Raw genomic sequence first — 22,198 nt, 5'->3', positions numbered from 1 at the left:
ATGCTAGCTTATGTGTTGTATTTTATTTATGTTTTAGCTTCTACTGAACAATTTGCTGTAAAAAAAAAAAAAAAATCCATATTGACCTGATTTTGACTTGACTTAATTTGTGTGTGATAAATATGTTTATAGTTCGCCAGAAAACGGCTAGAAAGAGTGAAAAATTGTACCTATGACGCATCGCTACAAATGGACAATTGAGAAAAGGCCAGCATTTTACTCCATTGTGCAGTTTATAGGCAAGGATGAACAATCTGATAGTTTCAGCCTGATCTTAGGGCTATAGTGAGGAAGAATCACATTCGAGAACTCCTTTGGTTATTTGAATCTGAAAACCCATCACCTGAGGATATGCGGCACAACAATCATTTTTAATGCATTCTACAGATTTTTATGACCATACTGCTCACTCCTCTGATTAAACCACCCCGCCCCCATTATTCGCTCCCAGAAAATAACCCCTTCCTGTGTTTGCTGCCCTTTGTATCTCCAGTGAAAGTGAAATTTTGTAGTTGTGAGATGGTGTTTTGAAGATGGATTCAACTCATAGTTTTTCCATTTCTGCCATGAAATCCGCCCCTGGTGACTCCTGTGAGACATCAGCCTGTGCGTGCATATTCCCCAAAGTACAGTGAGGTAAACAAACTCCAGGCGTGACGTGTATTTATTTATAGGCGGGCCCAGGGCAACTGAAAACCAGTCTGAAAAGTTTAATTTGGATGCGTGTCGTGACTGGAAGATGGCAGTTTTTTCTTCTCCCTTAGGAAAGCGCTGCCTGACCAGTCGAACAGGAGCGGAGTCGTTCATAATTACAGAGAGGAGAGAGATGCCCGGGTTTCCCTCTCTGTCCCGATGCCAAAGCTCCACTCTGCATTTCCTTCACTTGTTGTTTACCATGGCTGTACCAAGGGCCAGGAAGGAAAGACGCTTGATAGGAAACACCGGAGCATTAATGAACATAAATAATACCGTCATTGGCGAGGGGAGATCGGGAATGTGTTGTTAAACTGCAAAGCTTTCTGGGAAGGTGGGCTATAAAAAAACATGACACTTGAGAGCGCGCTGCACAATGGCTCAGGGCTTTTTTGTGTTGTGGACCCCTTGGACCCTTCAGTGGTAATCTGCGTACTCTCTGTCTCAAGGGTATTGCAGTTTATTTAGAAAGGCATCACTTAAAAGTACTATTTGTCAGTAGAAAGAGAACACAAAACCATACATTTACCACAAAATATCGCGTTTCCATTCATAACGTTCTAATATCTGATTTTACCGTACCCCCTGGTTGGGAAACACTGGCTTATGGGTGACTATTTCTCCAGGTTCTTCACCCATTTTTATACTCTTATGTCCTGCCATATAACGTCTGAAAAACAAAAACCTATCAATACTTTGGATACAGCCTTCAGCCTGCAGTGTGTTATAAATACTCAAGCAGCAGTTCAGTCACTCGTTGTGTTTGCCTCCTACAAACTCTTTTGGCTGTGTGATACTTCATCTGGTCAGTGTGTGTGTCCTCCTTAATGTCTTTCTCAGTTACCTGAAGCCCATCCTGACCCACAGCGGGCCGCCCCTCACCTCCACTCTGCCCAGTTACTGTGGACCTCTGGCCAGCTGCCTCACCAGCCCCCAGGCCTATGAGGTCAGTGACTAAAAGGTTTTAATGACATGAGAAAAAAAATGTACGTACTCATTAAATTGCATTGAATCAGAGTCTTGGTTTTGACCGCGTTAACATCCAGTTTTGGTTTTAATTTAGTTCAGGCTTTTTCCTGATTTGACTTGTCTTGGTCGTCCTATGAAAAAATCTCAAACTTTGGAAAAAGGGAAGTTTACCTTTTCCCCAGGTCATTATAAAATCTAAATACTGCATGTACTCAGTGGTTAGTGGTGACACACAGCAAACTCTTCTGGGACATTCCTTCTGCACGGCTCAGGACTGTAAATATGCATGACTAATCTGAAGAATTTGTGCATCTCCATTGCCCACAGTTAGATACATACGGTGAAGACTAATAATACTGTGGAAAAGTAACTTAATATCAGGCATGTCGCTCAGGCAATATATCACTTTTTTTGAGCAATTTTACATTCATTTTATCTTCCAGAATTCAGACAAAATGGAGTAGGCTGAAGCAATAAGCTTATAAGTGCCAACCCCATGTTCAATTCAATATACATTTAGTTAGTTTAGTTTATTATTACAATTTAAAAACAATGATAATACAAGTAATGGATACAAATACAGCAATTGTTCAAAAAGGAGTGGGTTGAAGTGAACTTATTTAGTTCCACCCCCTTTCTACTTGATATTTTTACAGGAGCAAAAGAAGCTCATATCATTCTTCTTTTACAACAACTTGCACAACTCAGTATTTACAACAATTGTTTTACAAACTATGAATGTCTTTCCACAATATACACATCACGGCCATAGAAATCCAGCGACAATAATGTTACTGATTGTTTAAATTGTTGTTTAAATTATAATTAACATCCAGCTCTATAGTTTGTGAAGACCATGTTTTTATACATAGATTTAAATTGGCAAACTGTGGTACATTTCTTGAGTGACACATTCAAGCTATTCCATAGTTTTACGCCGCAAACATCAAGGCAGAAACTCCTCCTAGTGGATCGGACAACCGGAGTTTTGAAATTCATGTGACCCCTTAATGTATACCCTTCCTCCTGTTGTCGAAAGAAATCCTGAATACTGGCTGGTAATAGATCATTTTTAGCTTTAAACATCATTATTGCGGTGAAATAATTGATTAGATCCTTCAGTTTAAGTAGATTTGACTTTAGGAAAAGAGGGTGAGAGGGTGAGTATGATCTCTATATCCTGCATTATGAATTACACAAATTGCTTTTTTCTGGAGACAAAACATCATAGATTATTAGGTTGAGATTACATTGACTTTTGATTCAAGCAAGTCCTTCCTGAGCTGAACAAATATAGATTTTTAACGATACAATCATCAGTTTTAAGCTTCAGACGTAGCAAAATTTGCCATGAAGAGCATTTAAATGCATAACACAGCAGCACGCTTCATTTGTTGCCGATGTTTGTAGAATGAACCAAAAGAAACACAACACTTGATAAGACGAAGTATATCTAAAAAGAATTGATCAGCCAAGTGGAATATCTTGTGCTTTTAGCTCATTTATGATTTTTTTTTTTTTATGACAACTGATGCCAGTGCGTCACAAACTGGGGCATATTCCTGCACTACTCCCTAGACACAGAAAGAAGGAAAAGGTCTAATTACCTGATGCCTAATTACCTGTCAAGTTACTGAAAGCTCAGAGGAATTACGTAGTATATGAAAAGTAAGACAGTGTTTCTTACTCTTTTCTTTTGCTTTTTCCCCTGTTCATAACAAATCGACTTACTCTTAGTTTGCACTGACTTGTAAATTAGTTCATGATTTTCAGTGGTGGTCACTCAGTAATTAAGTGCATTGGCTGAAAGGGACTATACGGAGTTTAAAAATGTTAAAATTATGTATTTTACTCCCCCTACATGTTCCAAGAATGTCCTAATGTGCAGAACGAGCCCAGACCTGTTCACCACAACTGCCTCTAAAATCCTGCACTGTCACTCATGTAGGTGTTACATGCACAAGCTTAATATAGAAGGTGCAGTTACACATATGACCTGAGGTGGCAGTAGTGAGTATAAAATGGCTAAGTTGCATCTAGCCCCTTTAAGTACTGTAGGAACTGTACTTTACTCGAGTAGTGTTTGTGTCGAGAACTGATCACTTGTACTGAGCTACTGTTCATTTGAAAGATAAATGTAATGTTTGTAACTCCACAACATTTATTTAAATGCGCCAAAGTGGAAGTTAATTTGTCCATTTGTAAAAAATAAAAAAAAAGCCTTAAAAGCCACTCACCAGAACAGTAGGATGCAAAGTGCAGATAATCTATTCCACTGAATCATGACAAGGATGAAGGTTTGTTCCCATTAAGTATTCAAAGGAGAAAGTACAAATCACTTTAAATAAGTTGTACAAATAATAGAAGCACAAGTAATATTTTCTATTTCTACATTTCTATTCACCTTATTCCGGAGGCTCGCGTGGGCGCCGCCATGAATTGTGCCCGCCCCTTTTCTCCTATCAGTTAGCATGGGTCTGGAGAAGTCCGTATAAAATCAGTCACTACACGAAAACAAAGCCGTTTTCAGGCCGCACAGAGAATCGCTGCAGTGTCGACATGTTGGTGCAAATGAACATTGGCCATTTTACACAAATCAATCGACTAAACATCAGATTTGAGCGGAGAATATTTTCCCTCGTTCGCCGTTAAAATAACGGGCTTCGCGCTCGACCGGAAGTGTCTGGACAACGAGGTGCAGAGACAACGCAACAAGTGGCAAAAGTGGGCGGGGCGGTATAAGGTGAATAGAAAATTATACTACTATATACTTTGAATTTGACTGGGCAACTTTTTTTGAGTAATATTTCACCAGTACTATCTGTACTTTTACTTAAAGGAATAGGCCACCATTTTTACATAATGAGATTTGTTCTTACCTGAGCTTTGACAAGTTCTTTAGGACCTGTCTGATCTTCACCCGTGCCTTCAGTCACATAAACACAGCGCAGACGGCGTTAGCATTTAGCCTCTCCTCCTCTCCTCTATAGCTCCAAAACTTAAGGTTACTCACGTAACCCCGGTTCTTTGATAACAGAGTGAGGTGTTTCACTATGGGAATCGCCTCGGGCGTGACCATCCACGGAAGCTCCAATGGCACCACGTCTGTCTATGACAGACAGGATGACTGTACCTTGGGCTACGCCCCTTCTCCTAGGTACAGCCAGCCTCCTCCTTCAGTAAACATTCTACAGCGATTTCTGACCGCCTTGCAAGGAGGGCAATGAAGGTGAAACACCTCACTCTGTTATCAAAGAACCGGGGTTACGTGAGTAACCTTAAGTTCTTTTTCTAACTTCGTTCGGTGTTTCACTATGGGAGATATGGCCTACTCCCGGATTGCAAATAAAGCTCCTGAAGCAGCAGGTCACAACGGTGACCTCAAAAGGAACCAGCAACCCTTGGCTGCAAGACTGCCTGGGCCAAAGAGGGACCAGAGACGTCCAATCTGTAAAACCGCACAAAAGTGTGTGGTGACGCCCAGCTTGCTGCAGCACATATATCTTGAACAGAGATACCTCTGAACAGGGCCCATGAGGTAGCCATACCCCTTGTGGAGTGAGCCCTCAACCCTTGTGGAGGTTGTAGGCCTCTACAGGTATAAGCCAACGAAATGGCTTCAACAATCCAGTGAGAAAGTCTCTGACTGGACACAGGCTTCCCTTTATGGGGAGTGGCCCAGGACACAAACAACTGGTTAGCCTTGCGGAAGCCAGCTGTCCTGGCCACATACTCATGTAGTGCCCGCACTGGGCACAAAGTATTAAGCCGCCGCTCCTCTCCAGAGGAAAAAGGCGGAGGATGAAAAGCCTCAAGCTCGACCGTGGAGGAGCTAAATGCAGAGTCCAATACCTTCGGCACGAAGGCTGGATTAGGACGTAAGCGGACTCTAGAAAGACCAGGGGCAAACTGTAGACATGCAGGACTAATAGATAAGGCCTGCAGTTCGCTCACACGCTTTGCTGAGGTCAAAGCCAGAAGCAACACTGTCTTGAAAGCAACATACTTCATGTCAACAGCCTCCAAGGGCTCAAAAGGATGCTGGCAAAGTGCGTCTAGCACAACCACCAGATCCCAAAGGGGTACCAGGGGTTTAACCACTGGAAGTTTGCGGCGCGCTCCTTTCATGAAGCGACATATCAGAGGGTGTTGGCCGACTGATTTGTCCCCAAAACCAACATGACAGGCCGAAATTGCGGCCAAATAGACCTTGACAGTCGAAAACGCTCTGCGCTTCTCGACTAACTCTTGCAGAAAACACAAGACGTCAGCCACAGAGCATTGAAAAGGAATGGTCTGCCTTGCCGCACACCACTCCTCAAATATGCGCCACTTACAGTCATACAAAGACCGAGTGGAAGTGGCCCTGGCACACTGAATAGTATCAATAACATGTGCAGGGAGACCGGCAGCATTTAAGTTCCACCTTTCACGGGCCAAGCCCAGAGAGCTACTCGGTCTGGGTGAGGATGATAAATTTCTCCGCCCGCCTGAGATAGGAGGTCCCTCCTCACAGGGAGGGGCCAAGGCTGTCCCCGAAGGAGCTGCATTATTTCCGCCATCCAGGGTTTGGACGTCCACCGCGGGGCAATCAGGATGAGTGAAAACCCCTGCTCCCTCACCCGAGCCAGGGTGGGTGGGATTAAACTGATCGGTGGAAAAGCATAGAGCAGGACGTCCGGCCATGGGTGGGCTAGAGCGTCCATCCCGAGGGGTGCGCCCACGTCCGTCATGGAGAAGTACAGCGGACACTTTGCGTTTTCCTGCGAGGCGAATAGATCTACGTCGGCCTGGCCGTACATCTGCCAGAGCTGCTCCACCACTTGAGGGTGGAGAACCCACTCGCCGTATAGGGGATTGCCCCGCGACAGCAAGTCCGCCCCCCTGTTCAGGACACCTGGCAGGTGTGTTGCCCGGAGAGACAGCAGCCTGGTGCTGCTCCACAGAATCAATTTCTGTGCCAGCCTGTGTAGCTGCAGAGAGCGTGTGCCGCCCTGGCGGTTGATATACGCGACAACAGTTGCATTGTCCGTTTTTACAAGGACATGCTGGCCCTGAATATACTGTAGGAAGTGTTTCAGAGCAAGGAAAACAGCCCAAAGCTCCAACATGTTGATGTGTAACAGAGCCATATGCGGACCCCATGTCCCGTTCACCGTCCTGCCGGACAGGGTGGCTCCCCACCCTGACAAGGAGGCGTCCGTTGTCAGGGTAACCCTTGCGGACACTGTGCCCAGTGGGACTCCCGCAGCCAGAGCGTGCGTGTCCTGCCATGGGCGAAGCGCCATTACGCAGCGCTTGTCCACTTCCACCCTGCGGTAAAGGTGTCGGCGGGGGCACAGACGTAACGCTGCGACCCAACGCTGAAAATCTCTCATCATTAACAGACCCAAATGAACGACAGATATTACTGACGCCATAAGACCAGCTAGGCGGAGGCATGTTCTGAACGTGACCCGTGCGCCCTGGCGAAACAATGAGAGACACTGGCTGAGAGAGCAGAGCCTCTGAGCCGTAAGAGTCACTCTGAATGAGAGGGAGTTTATGCTCAAACCCAGATACTCTGTATTCTGCGCGGGTTCTAACCGACTCTTCGTCCGGTTTATTCTGAACCCAAGAGCAGTGAGATGACAGACGACAGTGCGCGTGTCCGTGAGTGCGCGCTCGCGTGAGGCGGAGCACACCAGGTAATCGTCGATGTACGAATAGATCCTGATCCCGCTGCTCCGAAGAGGAGCCAGTGCGGACTCCACACATTTGCTGAACACCCTCGGAGCTAATGACAGCCCGAACGGAATGACTTGATATTCGTAAGCTGTCCCTCCGTGCGCAAACCGTAGATATTTCCTGTGCGCGGGGTGTATTGGAATGTGAAAATACGCATCCGACAGATCGATTGTGGTAAACCAATCCTCTCTGCGTATCGAGCGGCAGAGCACTTTGTGAGTGAGCATTCTGAACGTAAATCTCCGTAAGTGTATGTTTAATACGCGGAGATCGAGAATGGGACGTAAGGCTGAGGACCCCTTCTTCGGGACGAGGAAATAGCGGGAGTAAAACCCCTGCTGACACTCGCTGTGTGGAACAGCTCGTATTGCTTGTTTGCTCAGTAGAGATGTGATCTCGTCCGCTAGGACAAGAGCTGCATCCCCTTTCGCCACTGAAGGCAGAACCCCGTTGAAAGTGGGCGGTTTTATTGCAAACTGAAGCCTGTATCCTCGAGATATAATGGAAAGAATCCATGGATGAACTGCGCATGCGCGCCACTGCTCCAGCTGGGCAGTGAGCGGCCCCATGCAAATGCTCGGTGACGTCACTCCCCTGAGAGGAGTCTCGACGTCTGCATAAGAAGGAGCGTGAGCTCCCTCTTGTGGCGTAAGCCGGAGAGTTTTCAAATTTGATTGAGTTCTTATTTTTTGAACCAAACTCGCCCTTAGCCCATGGCCTGGATGCGAGTGTGAAAGCTTTATTTTTGAAAAATGTGCTTTGTGACTTTGACATTGCCCCCGACTCACCTCCTGCAACATATGCGGGGTGAGTGAACAGGAGAGGACGCCTGGCAAACTGCACAGGGCCTCTGAACTGGGGCTGGGGTCCAAGGACACTCTCCGTCTTTTGCATGGAGGGGCGCTGAGAGAAGACACAACTGTTAGGTTGTGCGCTTCTTCTTGCCCTCCCCGGGGTGTGAGGAGCGGTTTTTAGCCGCTGCTGCTGCAAAAGAGTGCTTGCCCCATGGTTTGGGATTTCCTGACCGCTGCTGTTCGTTCTGCTGTCCAGCCGGTTTTTGCTGCTTAGGGCCAACTCTGTAGCCCTTGGCACCGGTTGCTGCAGTGACACCTGGTCGCTGAGTTTGTGCAGGACGGGAAGGCTGCTTGCGGGGCAGGCACAAGTTGAAGGCTTCGCCCTCCTGCTTACGGAGGGTGCTTGTCTCCTTCATTTTGTCCAGTGCTGGCCCAAACAGACCCTTGGTGGGGTCATAGGTCGCGTCCATGACGTCAGCCTTCTGTGTGTCGGTCAGTCCTGAGTGGTTTAGCCATAGACCTCGCTCACCTGCCACAGCCAGTCCCATCACGTGGCCGCAGCCCTGGACTGCCCCTCGAGCTGAGCGCAAAATGAGGTCATTCACCACACAGATTTCATCCCAGAGGACCGGGTTGGGTGCCCCCGAGTCCAACTGCTGGCCCATTTCCTCAAGTATTTCCCCCTGGTAAGCGGAGAGCAGAGACACTGTGTTCAGTACACACACCGACTGAGCGGCGTATTTGTACGTCCGCTGAAAGATGGAGGATGTGACCCTCTCCATCTTGTTAGGCAGGGAGATGTTAGCTGAGGCTGAGACGGCACGGCGATTAGGGTGTAGGTGATATGCCAATGAAGGCTCCACCGCTGGGGGTTCGGCCAACCCCAGCTCCTTCATCCCATGTACTTCCAGCTTAGAGTAGCCCTGGACTGGGAGCTTGCTCTTAAGTGGGCTGGACCAGAACCGGCTCATCTCCTTCATGCATGCAGGTACAGCAGGAAGGAGCTGCTTTGGAGGTGCTTGGGCCGGTGGGAGCCGCTTGCCATCATAGAGGTCCCTTATCCCTCCTTCTGCGTCTACAGCCGCGGGCCAGGGTATGTTGAGCCTGGTGGCGGCGCGTTTGCACACTTCGTACAAACTGCTGTCCACAGGGGACGTCGTTTCTGACGCACTCGGGGGTCTGGATTGGGACAGTGGAAATGTGGAGTCCTCCTCCACATCCTCCATATCCACAGCCTCGAGGAGGTCAGAGGCAGCATCGCACTCTGCGTCCTCACTGCCTGGATCCATGTCGAGGAGGTCCTCAAACAGTGGCGGCATAGCGTCTGATACATCCAGCGCGCTGCCCCAGCTAGTGGCAGCTCGCTGATGGGTATCGGCTGTGGGCTTAGCGGTGGCCTCTGCCAGGCACGGGTCCTGAGAGTTAGCCACCGCCACTCTAAGTCTCCTTTCCAGTATTTTCTCCGGCATTGATGTACAGTGATGGCAAGAGTCACGGTCCGCCAGCGCTGTCTGAGCGTGTTTAGCGCCCATACAAGCGATGCACATCGGGTGAGGGTCCCTCCCTGAAATGGTAGCCCCGCACGACGCGGGGCAAGGGCGGGATGCAACCTCCTTGGACTTCGGGTCCGACCCTTTGGCGGGGGTAGGAGCCGAGGACATAATGCCTAAAACCGGGGAAAAAGACCAGGTATAAGTGCAGTGCTAGTTGTGTCGTGAAGTAAACACGACTGGAGAAGCCGGGACACGGGTTTCAAACCGTAGCCGGGTCCGGGAAGCCTGCTCGCCGTAACGCGTTAGCAGAACACCGCACTATCGAATCAGTCCACAAATTAATGTCAACTGATCAAAAGAGCGGGCAACAAGTAAATGTCACCCGCAAGAAGCTGCCTTGACGGTAGCCGAATGCAAAGGCTAAGTTAGTCGACAAATAAATGCTAACTAACTTGGCTTATTATAAGCTATACGGTTAGCGGTGCGTAGTAAACTAATACAAGCAGCCTAACAAGCAGCTCGCCTCGACGCGGTCGCTGCACAAACTAACCGTGTAATAGCGGTATCAAGTCCGTGAGAACTTACTCAGCGTAAACGAGCCAATGCCGGCAACTGTGCTCGTCAACGATGTCCTTTACGGCTCGTCTGTGAACAGTTAAACAGTAGCTAGCTTGCTGGCAAGAAAAGCGCTGAGGGAGCTAGAAAGATGTGGCTTCCACGCGGGAAGAAAGCGAGAATGTTTACTGAAGGAGGAGGCTGGCTGTACCTAGGAGAAGGGGCGTAGCCCAAGGTACAGTCATCCTGTCTGTCATAGACAGACGTGGTGCCATTGGAGCTTCCGTGGATGGTCACGCCCGAGGCGATTCCCATAGTGAAACACCGAACGAAGTTAGAAAAAGAACTGGTCAAGATAGAAGCTACCAAGCTCTTCCACGTTTTCCCTATTTAAATATGGTTACGTGAAGTGTTCCACTACAAAGTATAATTACACAAAATTAAACAATGTGGATTTTCTAAGCGGATAAAAGGGGGAATTGTATTGTAAGGCGTAATAATACCAGGAGTAGTTCGAAATCCGCACAGTAATCTTCACTTTACTGCGCAGTAATCTTCACTTTACTGTGCGGATGCCGTCTGCGCTGTGTTTACGTGACTGAAGGCACGGGTGAAGATCAGACAGGTCCTAAAGAACTCGTCGAAGCTAAGGTAAGAACATATCTCAGTATGTAAAAACGGTGGCCTATTCCTTTAAGTAATGAAATGAACCACTGATCACTTTAAAGTCTATCTTTATTTATCCAGACTTGAGATTGGCCTAAAAACATGACACTATCTTGGTGCAGATTCAACATCTATAAAGTGCACGTTCATTAAAATTGTGTTTATTTCATGTATATTATTGTTGTATTCTGACCACAAGGCATGTAATCATCTTGATGTTAAATTAATTTATCTACACATCTCCTACATTTAATCTTTTCTTGTTGTTGCCCCCTTTGTGTCGAAAACATTGCGTGTAAGAAACAAACAGCTCGGCGTGTTTTCGTGTGATCAGACCCGGCGCCTGCAGGAGGGCGCCCCGTGCATACTGAAGCAGTCTCTCTGGAGGATTGTAATATCGTCAGGGTATTTTCTATGGCTGCCAGAGGAGCACAAAGCAGGGGGGCCTCGGGCCGGGGGGGGGAAGAAAATGGACGGTCAAGAAGCCTTTTTATTTTCAGGGGGCACAAAGACCCCTTTCACTGTGGCCTCAATGATGATACTGTGCTGAATGACACTGCAGCAGAGGCTTAAACTCGCATCCAGTCACAGTCCGCTTCACTCTGGCACGTACTGGCCCTCACTTCATGTGCCTTTAAAGTCTGTTAGGCTCCGGATAGTCACACAGCCAAATACTTGCATTTAAAAAAAAAAAAAATCTGCCTACAGAAAATAAAACACGCAGTACAACACGTATTTCAGAGCTGCATAAAATTGAATAAAAGAAACATATGGCATCATTTTCATTCCCAATATAACAGTTCAGCTGCAGAGAGAGGCATCAACTCGAGAGGGCTTTTATTTCAGCCCCCACCTATCCATGCTTACTTAAAGTGATAGTCTGGAAGTCTAAATGTATTACAAATTTTACAACATGTGCAAAGTTGATCACCTGGTCTTGCTTTTTGATGTAAAGTAAGTAGAAAATATGTTATTTTTTTGTAAAGTCCCTCCTTCCCGGATCTCAGCAGCTAATCAGAGTCTAGAATCCTCCCACGTTGACCAATGAGACGAGCTTTTCCTGTGAACCAGCCAGTCAGGTCCAATCAGAAGGGGAGGGGGAGGAGCTTGATCGTTTACATTTGAAAATTCTGTTCCCGCTCTCCTCATTTTGCAAACGAAGAAGGGCTTTCTGGTTAAAGAGGGGAGGAATTTCCTCACTTTGCAAACTTTCAGACCATCACTTTAATTTACTTTTTTGATTGTTTTAAATCATTGACTGCTGCACAAATGCTGGTCACTGCTTAGCGTTTTGACATCAATCATTTCTCTCCTGAATCTTCAAATAAAGTTTACAAGCCAAACACAACATCAATGAAAAACTTCTAAATAAATGTATACCCGAAATGTCTGGCCAATTATGGAACATAATTAGGGCTCAAGTCTGATAAACCGTCAGTAAATCACTGTTTGTTTGCAGCGTGGCGTCTGTTTGCTCTGCACTTATTTATTCAGATGAAAAAGTGAACCGCCAGAAAGAAAAGCTCATTACGGTTTAGCATATTTATCGTATCACAGGTCGACAAAATAAAACATCTGTGCAATAAATTCCCCCCCGATGCCGAGTTTGCAATTACACGATTAGCAGAAAGAAATGTATTCATTGCTGCTTGTATTTCCTCATTGCTGCCAGGAAACATTATTCATTTAGATGCTAAATGTTGTTTGTGAAAATAGACTCCCATCGCCTCGCTCTGATAATTGCTGTGGAGAGTTTGTTGTGACATTTCTCTTTTTATTTTTTAAACCGTATCATGTGAGAAATCCTGGCATTGGTTTGGTGCTGGATCGCCCTGCTCTCCCTGGGGACATGAATATTGATCAGTCAGTCAGTCAAAGCTGCAAAACCTCATGCTACAGTTTTTACGCGGCCATATATCAGCGCACTGCAATCTGGTTTTGAAATTGGCTGCGTGGGACGGCTTTATAAGTCTTACCAGCATCTCGCTCGAACACTGGCTTGTTAATATTCAGCTCCTGCTCTGAGCCGGAGTTAGCGCTCTTGTTTTTGTGTGAGCAGCCCGGTCTCCCCTTTGAGGCTGGGCCTGTTTCTGTGACGTGTGTCTGCCCCGTCCCGTCCTGTATTGGATGGTCTGATTTCCCGGTTGTAGTTTCCAGGGTCATGGAAAGTATCAGTCACCCGATTATGATGTCATATATGTACAAATAATAAGGTCTTTGCATATTGAATAATGTATTTATGATGGTGGTCTAACAGACAGATTAGACTAGAAGAAATTAAAAGAAGAAAAAGTATTCATTCAATTTATACACATACATTTATTTTGTGGTGGGACAGCGCACAAGTATGTTATAACAATTTTTATTAGTTTATTATTTGGATCCCCATTAGTTCTGCTTAGCATCATTGAGCATCCTGTATTTCATTTACAGATGGTCAATGTGCCTCTTCTCCGTGTCCTTTAAAGACAGACTTCTGTTCTATTTTAATACATTTTCATGGCAACACATTCCATTCCTTCATAGCTCCAGAGATAAACGGGCTTTTGAGAAAGTTAGTGTTTGCTTTGCAGAATAAGGTGAAAACTGGTTCTGTAGGAACAGTTTAGTGCCATGTAGGCAGCTTTATTCTGTAACATTTTATTTTACACTACCCATGATACATTGTACCTAACTACATTTAGTACAATGTAATGTGCTCTGTAACAATGTGTAAAAACTTGTACGTATGGGTTAGACACACAATATAATAACTCGTATTAGCAGTTTGTAGGTACATAATGTAATAAGACATAACTCCTAACCCTAAGGGTCTCGTGTCCTATTTCATTATGTACCTACAAACTGCTAATACAAGTTACTCCATCGTGTATCTAGACCATAGTTTCAAGATATTACACATTGTTACACAGCACATTACATTGTACTACATTTAGTTAGGTACAATGTATCAGGGTACTGTAAAATGAAGAGATCCCTTTATTCTGCTTTAATTGCAGCCCATATTATCTGACAATAGTCATTTTAGAAATCATTCAGTCAGTCCTTCTTCCTGAAACCTCCTGAAAGAGGTAATTATAGTTAGAAAAAAATCACAAATCACACTACAGTAAAATCCAACCGTGCTTTCACACATAAATTAGTCAGACACGGTGTCACAGTTCGAATGTAGCATTTACAAGATTATTTTGGTTTCATCACTTACCTTGGCACCGACAGACACTTTACAGTCTATGTGAATGAAGAAATTTGCTCCAAAACACGCACAATGACATATTCAGACACAGACAATTGTCCTTGGGCAGGGATTTTACAAAGTGGGGTTTGGGACCCACCCGGGGGCCCGAGGCACTGGGCAGGGAGGCGCAAGATTATTTCAAGATGGTCTCAATTTATTATCAGGATTATGTTTCAAGATATAATTTTCCATAACAATTATTTAAAATACATATTAAGCCAGATCTTTAAAGGGTTGTGACGTGAAAACCTACTTAATCGCACACGGTCTTGTCTCATGTCGTTGTCGATGTGTTTCCAGGACGACGAACAGGTGGGCGAGCCGGACGCCGACTCCATCCGTAACGACCAGGACCTGACCTTCATGTTTGGAGACACGGCCCTCACAGCCAACGGGACGTCCGCAGACAGGGGGCGCGTTGACGAAGGGGGTCCGAGCTGGAGCGTGAACGGAAAGAGGAGCGGCAGCACCTCGGAAGAAGCCCTCGAGAGAGATCTGGACTCGAGAGACCAGGAGCTACTCAGCCGCGGGACGAGACTGGTTTTCCCCACGCAGGACCAGTTATGATCCGACGGAAAACGCCTAACCGGCATGGAAACGGGACGAAAGCCAAAGAGCTTGTCCTGAAAGAACAGTGGGGGGAGTCTAGAGCTTGCAAACGACTCCAAAACTGAACCAAGTAAGTCCGAATATAGGACCTGGACCGATTTCAATCACATTCACCCCCCTCAAAACCCAACCCAAAGTCGAAACAGAGCCCAGATTATGACCAGAGAGCGATTTTGACTCTTTCACCATCTTCATCATCTTGTCGAGTAACACAATGTCATTCTGGACTGGGTTGTCTCTTCGCAATGAGACCCAAGCCAAGACTAAAGACTCCAAGTCGGTCCAAGATCTAAAAAAAACATGGGACCAGAAGAGGGGAACCAAGGACAAGGAAAGACTACTGAACTGGACCAATGGAGTCCGTGTTATGTAGCACCTTTCTGGACACTCAATGCTGTTCGTTTACTCCGGATGGCGATTGCTTTTGAGTGAAGTGTCTTGCTCATGGGCACTGGAGCTCTTCTACTGTGCTGGTCCAAAGGAGAACTAAGAACCACTGAAATTGACTTGACGAGCGCATGCCCTGCAGCCATTTTGGGGGGCGGGGCTTGTCCCACTGACTGCGAATGTCAATGTCACCGCTACAATCACAGAGACCACTCATGTGTGAGACGAAAGCAAGTGATACGAAGCATAAGCTGGGGTACCAGACTTTTCCCGTTGAGGCAGTGGAGGTTAGACTCTTTGCCCCCACCTCGTTTCTAGCTCTCACAACACCCGATTCTCCTCTTTAATCAATTACAAGCATGTTTCAGCTGTGCAACTTTTTCATACCGCGAAGTAAACTTGGTCGGACTGCTATAGAAATTAATGATGTTGATTTAGACTCGCTAATGGGCTAAAAATACAACCTGTGTTTGACAGTCACTGAACAAATGGCTGTGTTTACATAATATAAGGAAATACAGTGGGGAAAAAAGTATTTGGTCAGTTTCACATAGACATTCTATTGGATTTTGGCCAAATACTTTTTCCCCCCCACTGTAAGTCTGGTACCTCAGCTTTAATTTATCCAGATCTGAGCCAGGACTAAAGTGGGACCATCAGAGACTGTCCTCAACTCTACCCGGAACAATCTGCACATGGATTTGTCCGTCCATTGCGCTGTAAGACACTTACACCAAATAATGACTAAAACTAGAGCAGACAGACGTAAACAAGATCCTGATCGTTGTATTACTTGATGGTCTACTTGTCTGTCCTGGAGATGATTTAAAAAAAAAGAAAAAAAAGATGCACTAAACCTGGTGGAAGCTTGGTCTAATCGCGATCCAAGCCAGGACTGACCCAGGTCAATGGAAACCCGATATGCAAGTCACCTCTTGTGAGAAGAATTTTGCACATTTTGAACTGTGTCCTGTCGACTAACAACGAAAAAGACAAATCCTGTATTGTATTGCATTATACTTAACCAAAAATGCAAAGAGATCTCATTCAAGCCACCAGTAACAGAACATCGATGAAAGGAGTTTTGTATCGATACAGAACTTAAGGCAAGACACTGCAGGTGAACAGAAATATATCACTGAAACACTTTCTGTAGATTACTGGCATGAATATAAGACATTATAGCAGTTTTTCTGTCTTTTAGTAATTTCATGGTGAGGAATTTTAAGTATATAAAGTGCCAAACCTTTTGATTATTTGTGGCAACAAAATGTGAATAATGAATAGAGCTTAGTTTGCTGTTCTGCCTTGTTGTCTGAAGTCTAGTTGCAATATATCAGATGCAAAGACTTTTCCTTGGAGGATTTTGAGTAATCTTAGTATAAACTAAAAAAAATGTCAACCAAATCTGTCTTTGGGATTCAGAGCTAAATAAATTAGGCAGGGAATTAGACCCATCAGAACATTTTTAAATACAAGACTGGAACATTTTGAGTCTGTGTTGGCATTTTGAGAAAATTACCTTTGATGTTTCATGTTCCCATATAAATCTCTGGAGAGACATTGCTACAGTACAATAATGTAACGCCTCATTGTGTAGATTAGACATGTCTTTGTTTAAAGGTGGACGTTTACATGTTAAGTGCAAAATGGCTGAGACCTGAAAATGGAGAGAGAAAGGTTTGCCTGCAGTGTCTCTCCTTAAACATTACATCACATCTCAGGGGCCACTAAAAAGGTCCAGTAATTACATTCATTCTGTGCTCAATTGTAGCTAAGTATCTAATAAAGACCGCACCATTGTTAGGTGTGATTAAGACGTACGTGTAGCCTCTTTGACGCAGCAAACTGACTGTCATGGATGAAATAACTTGAGCATGCAAATGACCACAATGCACTGCTTTGTCTCTGGAGGTATCAGACCTCGGACTGTTACAAACTGCATCTTTGTCTCGTCTTTCACTTCGCCCTTTTGAGCATCTATCACATCCGAGGAGCCGCTGTCTGTGCAGAATGCTGCGTCATGGGGCAATGCAATTTGTCATTCATGTCATGAGATTAAAGAACTGTGACATAAGAGTTTGGATCGAATGTTATAATTACAACATACACTGTGATGGCTAGAGACAAACAACAGCTAAAAACAATATCTTGAAAAAAGGTAGGGAAAGGAGCTGTGGAATGGATCCATTAGCGGACGGGTCACTGCTGGTAGATGCATAACACACTGCAGTGTCCAAATGCTTTTATGTGAAAAAAAAATCCTGTATTTTTTTCTCCATCTGTTACTATTATGGCATGAACCCCCTTTTTTGACTGATAATACTTTACATCTTGCGACCAAAAGATAAAGCTTATCTGCTAAAATCCTTAGATATTTGCATTTTTAAATTTTAGATGGGGTTGGTAAAATAATCATGGTTAAAATGCAGATTTTGTGATCTTGTTGTAGAAAGATGCTTGGCTTAATCACCTAGATCAAGGGTAGGCAAGTTTGCGTCATGGAGGCCGATTTTCATAATTGCCAAAACACCCAAGGGCTGAACCTCAACATTATAGCCTGAAGTAAAGAACGATTTTCTGCAAATGCCAATGTTTTACATCAGTGGTTCTCAGGTGGCAGGGCTTTGGGACCCACCATTACCCCCGGATTCCAAGCCGTATTATTGTATATATTGTAGGGCGTAATAATACCAGGAGTAGTTTGGCATCTGCACAGTAAAGTGTCGCACATTACTGTGTGGATGTCAAACTACTCCTGGTATTATTACGCCTTACAATATAGTCCCCCCTTTTATCCGCTTAGAAAATCCACATTGTTTAATTTAGTCTTATTATACTTCTGTAGTGTAACACTTCACGTAACCATATTTAAATAGGTCTGCGTAGGTTTCCTCCGGGTACTCCGGTTTCCCTTACCACTAAAAACGTGCAATAGGTGAATCCTCCAGCCAGGTGATTCAGACCATCAGTCTGGTTCCACATCATGGAGATGGATCCCCGGGCGCGGCACTGCCGTCGACCACTGCTCCTTACGGGTCGCCACAGCGGCATCGAAGGATGGGTTAAATGCAGAGGACAAATTATACGGGGACAATAAAGTAAACAAACATACAAACAAACAAACAAAGAGCTTGGTAGATTCTATCTTGAGCTGTTTTGGAGTTATAGCGGAGAGGGGGAGAGGCTAAATGCTAACTCCGTCTGTGCTGTGTTTACGTGATAGAAGGCATGGGTGAAAGACAGGTCCTAAAGAACTCGTCTAAACTCAGCTAAGAACATATCCCAGTATGTTATAACGGTGGCCTATTCCTTTAACATTATATATGACCGAGCGGGATGTTCTGGTATTTCATATCTTATTTACACAATAATATTTCTCAAAATCATCTTGGTTGTGTGCTGGAGGGACGGATTTGGCCCCCGGGCCTGACGTTGCCTACCCCAGGATATAAACAACATATTATAGCCATGTGATAAATTGTCAGTCTGCCCCAGGGCATCGAGTGTGGAGTGAATGAATAATGACTATGTAGCACTTTGAGAAACATCACAGGCTCATAAAGCGTTGTAAGCGTTGTTGTTTATTAAGCTACAGTCCTTTATAATATATGCGGCCCGCGAGCCGCCGTGGGGGCTGAATTTCTGCCCACAACCCAAAATGACTTTGACACCCCTGGAATACAGGAATAGAGACACCTACTCCCACAATTTGGCACTTTTGGTTCATTACCAGTTGGATCCTCACTAGACACTGCAGACTGAGAAAACCCCACGAGATCTGCAGCGTTTGAGTGCTCTGACCCGCTCACCTAAACATCACATCTCGGTCCACGACCAGTTCAGGCTCATGCGGATCCTCATTATTGTGGCATCTAAAGCTTACAATAAGATGGTCAACAGAAGGTTTTTATCCCAAATTCAAGTTATCCAGGCCCAACACTATTCCCATGATGCCACCCACAATCCCTCACTGTGGTGCAGAAGGTTATGTCACACAGGAGGACAAATCACTATTGTGTGTCTGTATAGTTCCCACCCCAGCTATATGAAGCTTTTCTGGGTTAGTTTTCTCCCCTTTAATCGAAAAACACTCACAATCCAAACCTTGCTCTAGATCTGGAGATTTCCCACGCAGACAATTTAGCGTAATATGTCTGGTATCACTGACAGCGTCTGTGCAATTCCCTTCACCTGCCAGAGTTCTCAGTGCTATTCCTGATCGATGCTGCCTGCCAAACTGTAACTATCCGTCACATTTCTAAGGTTTCTGTGGATTCTGCTGCAACGACTCGAGGAAAAGGGCATTTGGTGTGACTGGGTCTTTGTGCCGCTGCTGTAATCCCGACTTGTACATTTAGCAGTCAGTGCACAAAGTGAATGGCCCCACACAAACTTCCTCAGTCTTTGATTACAAGAAACATGACCAGCCCATTTCCAGAGGCTCCTATAGCACTTAACGGGAACATATTGGTTCTCAGGTTTGGACAATACTGTATATGTCCTCAGACTTTTAAAGTTGCAGCGATAGCCCCGTATTATGTTCTCGACCTCAGTGATAATAGATAATAGAAAATGAGCAATACAGCTAATTTAGCTTGTGGATTTGTACAATTTGGCTTTTTTATGTCAATTTAAACTTTTTAGATTTGCAAGAAATGCATTAAAGTAAACTGCAGCTCCAGTGATGCGTGAGTGAGGACTGGTTTACATTATCATCAGTCTCATTACACATAGAAGTAGATGGGCAGGTGCATGTACCAAGCTTTTGTTGGAGCAGTAACTTAATTAAATCTTGTTTGCATCACTTTAAACGATAGATATTAGATTTTCAGATGTGTAAATATTGCCACTTTTTGCCTTGAAAAGCATCAATTTCACCCCTTACCCAAAATGAGTTGGACGGCCCTGTTTTAGAACTGCTGTTGTCCATGACAGAGCACATTTTCCACATGCCTCTCAAATGATCTGCCGTACCCCACAGAATATAGAAATAAGTAGAAAGTTCTTAAAATAAGTCAATATGTTACTAGCCTGGCCTTAGCCATCCGTAAACTCTGGTCAATTATAATTTCCCGACATGTACGTCTGGGTCTGATCTCAGTGGCCGGTTACATCGGTTGACTTTCTACCGACCATTCAGCGAGCGGGGGAGGCGGGGCTTGTAGGAGACGTCAAGCATTTGCGCCGCATTTGCTGGTTGTAGTTTGGCAATGGCGGCAGATACGAAAGTAATGAAAGCTCTTCAATCTGTTAACTAATAGAGTTATGATAGAGTTATGATAGAGCTATGATAGAGTTATGATAGAGCTATGATAGAGTTATGATAGAGTTATGATAGAGCTATGATAGAGTTATGATAGAGTTATGATAGAGTTATGATAGAGTTATGATAGAGCTGCTTCACTCACTCGGGCGCATTACATACGTCACGACCAAACGGTAGAGAAAATCAGATCCAATCGTTTCAAAGGAGTTCATTCCTCCCACCTGATCACGGAGCTCAATTGTGAAGGTCCAGACCCTTGTACGAAATGCAATGAGTTTCTAACTAATTTCAAGAAATCTGTCCATGAATGGAATAGAAGCTTATTTGTGTAGCGCATTTCACATGACACAAGTCGCACAAAGCACTTCTCACAGTGTAGTGGATTTGTTCATCATTCACTTTTCACCCAGTAGTGATAAGCTATATATGCAGCCACAACTTCCCCTGGGGCAGACTGACAGAAGCGCAACAGCACACCCTCTGACCACAACCATTCAATCACACACACATACAGCATTCATCCTGACCTTTTTATATGTTTCTAGTGTAATTTACTTCAAACAAGGTTGTTTGTGATGTTTTTTTCTTCGTTTAAGTGTGAAACGATTTTCCTCATGGACAGATTTTTTGAAAATATCAAATCAAGGGAGGTTGATTGATACTTTTCCTGAACAAAAGATAAAAAAAAAGATGAACATTGTAAACCTAAAATATGTTAGTTTATAGTTTCGTGTATGACATTATTGCTATCATCGGGATTTTTCTCGCCGCTCTTATCGACCGCATCTAATCCTGTGGTTCACTGTGACTTCACCTGCGCCCAGTTCCTGTTATGGCTGCAGCAGTTTCATAATTGGTTTAACTTCGACTCAAATCCGTTTGATATGACTCTGAGCCTCCTTCTGCTGACGTCTCCCTGCAGGCTACTGAGCTTTCACCCGTTTAATCTGCAGTTCTGCGCCACACAAATACAAGCATGTGCGGGCCATTGATGCTTTTCAAGGCACAAAGGGGCAATATTTACACATCTGAAAAACGAATATCTATCGTTTAAAGTGATGCAAACAACATTTAATTAAGTTACTGCTCCAACAAAAGCTTGGTTCATGCACCTGCCCATCTCTACTTCTATGTGTAATGAGACTGATGATCATGTAAACCAGTCGGCACTCACGCATCACTGGAGCTGCAGTTTACTTTACATAACTTTACTGTTTGGCCTCTGTGATCCTTTTTCTAGCACACAAACTTGAAGACAAAACATTCGCTGGCTGCCAAGTAAATCCCACGCTAACAAGTGCCAAGATGAATTTGCTTTCTCTACTGTCTCCTTATTATTGATGCAGATCTTTGTGAGTGCGTGAATGAATCAGGCATGGCTCAAAATCCATCTCAAAAGTGAGCTTAAACTGAGCTTGTTAAGCCTTAATTGGGTCCTGTAAAACATTTAACTCTCGTTTAAGGCTCAAAATCTAACACCACTGCTTTATTTAGAAGAAAACATGGTCAAGTGTTTTCTGGACTCTGGGGACATATTTTAAAAGTCAAGCCCTGTCTTTGATTCAGTGCAGTCTAGACGTCTGAACCGGTCCACTCTCCACTGACCACAGAAGCACACCCTGCATTTTCCCTCTCGTCTTATGAACATAAAGGTCATACGTCCACATCTGGGATGGAGTAATGAGTAAATGTTGAGATATTCTATGATAAGAGTTTCTATTGCAACGTCTAAACAATCATACAGTTTTACAGTCTATCTTTTTATATAATTGTCAAGTTGTTTCGTCATCAAATTTTG

At 44.6% G+C, this 22,198-nt stretch overlaps 1 protein-coding gene across 1 annotated transcript in view; it reads left to right on the top strand.

The window, feature by feature from the left end:
- Positions 1–14,840, top strand: part of slc9a7 (solute carrier family 9 member 7) — a 53,609-nt gene extending 38,769 nt beyond the window's left edge. The window contains exons 15-16 of the mRNA XM_079574911.1: positions 1,534–1,639; positions 14,436–14,840. Coding sequence (XP_079431037.1) covers positions 1,534–1,639; positions 14,436–14,702 — 373 coding nt within the window. The 3' untranslated portion in view covers positions 14,703–14,840. The remainder of the gene's footprint in view (positions 1–1,533; positions 1,640–14,435) is intronic.
- The last annotated feature ends 7,358 nt before the right edge of the window (positions 14,841–22,198 follow it).

Source organism: Gobius niger (assembly GCF_951799975.1).
Source record: "Gobius niger genome assembly, chromosome: 17".
Lineage (NCBI taxonomy): Eukaryota > Metazoa > Chordata > Actinopteri > Gobiiformes > Gobiidae > Gobius > Gobius niger.
The sequence above is the reverse complement of the archived record's forward strand: the minus strand, read 5'-3'. Positions and strand labels throughout refer to the sequence as shown.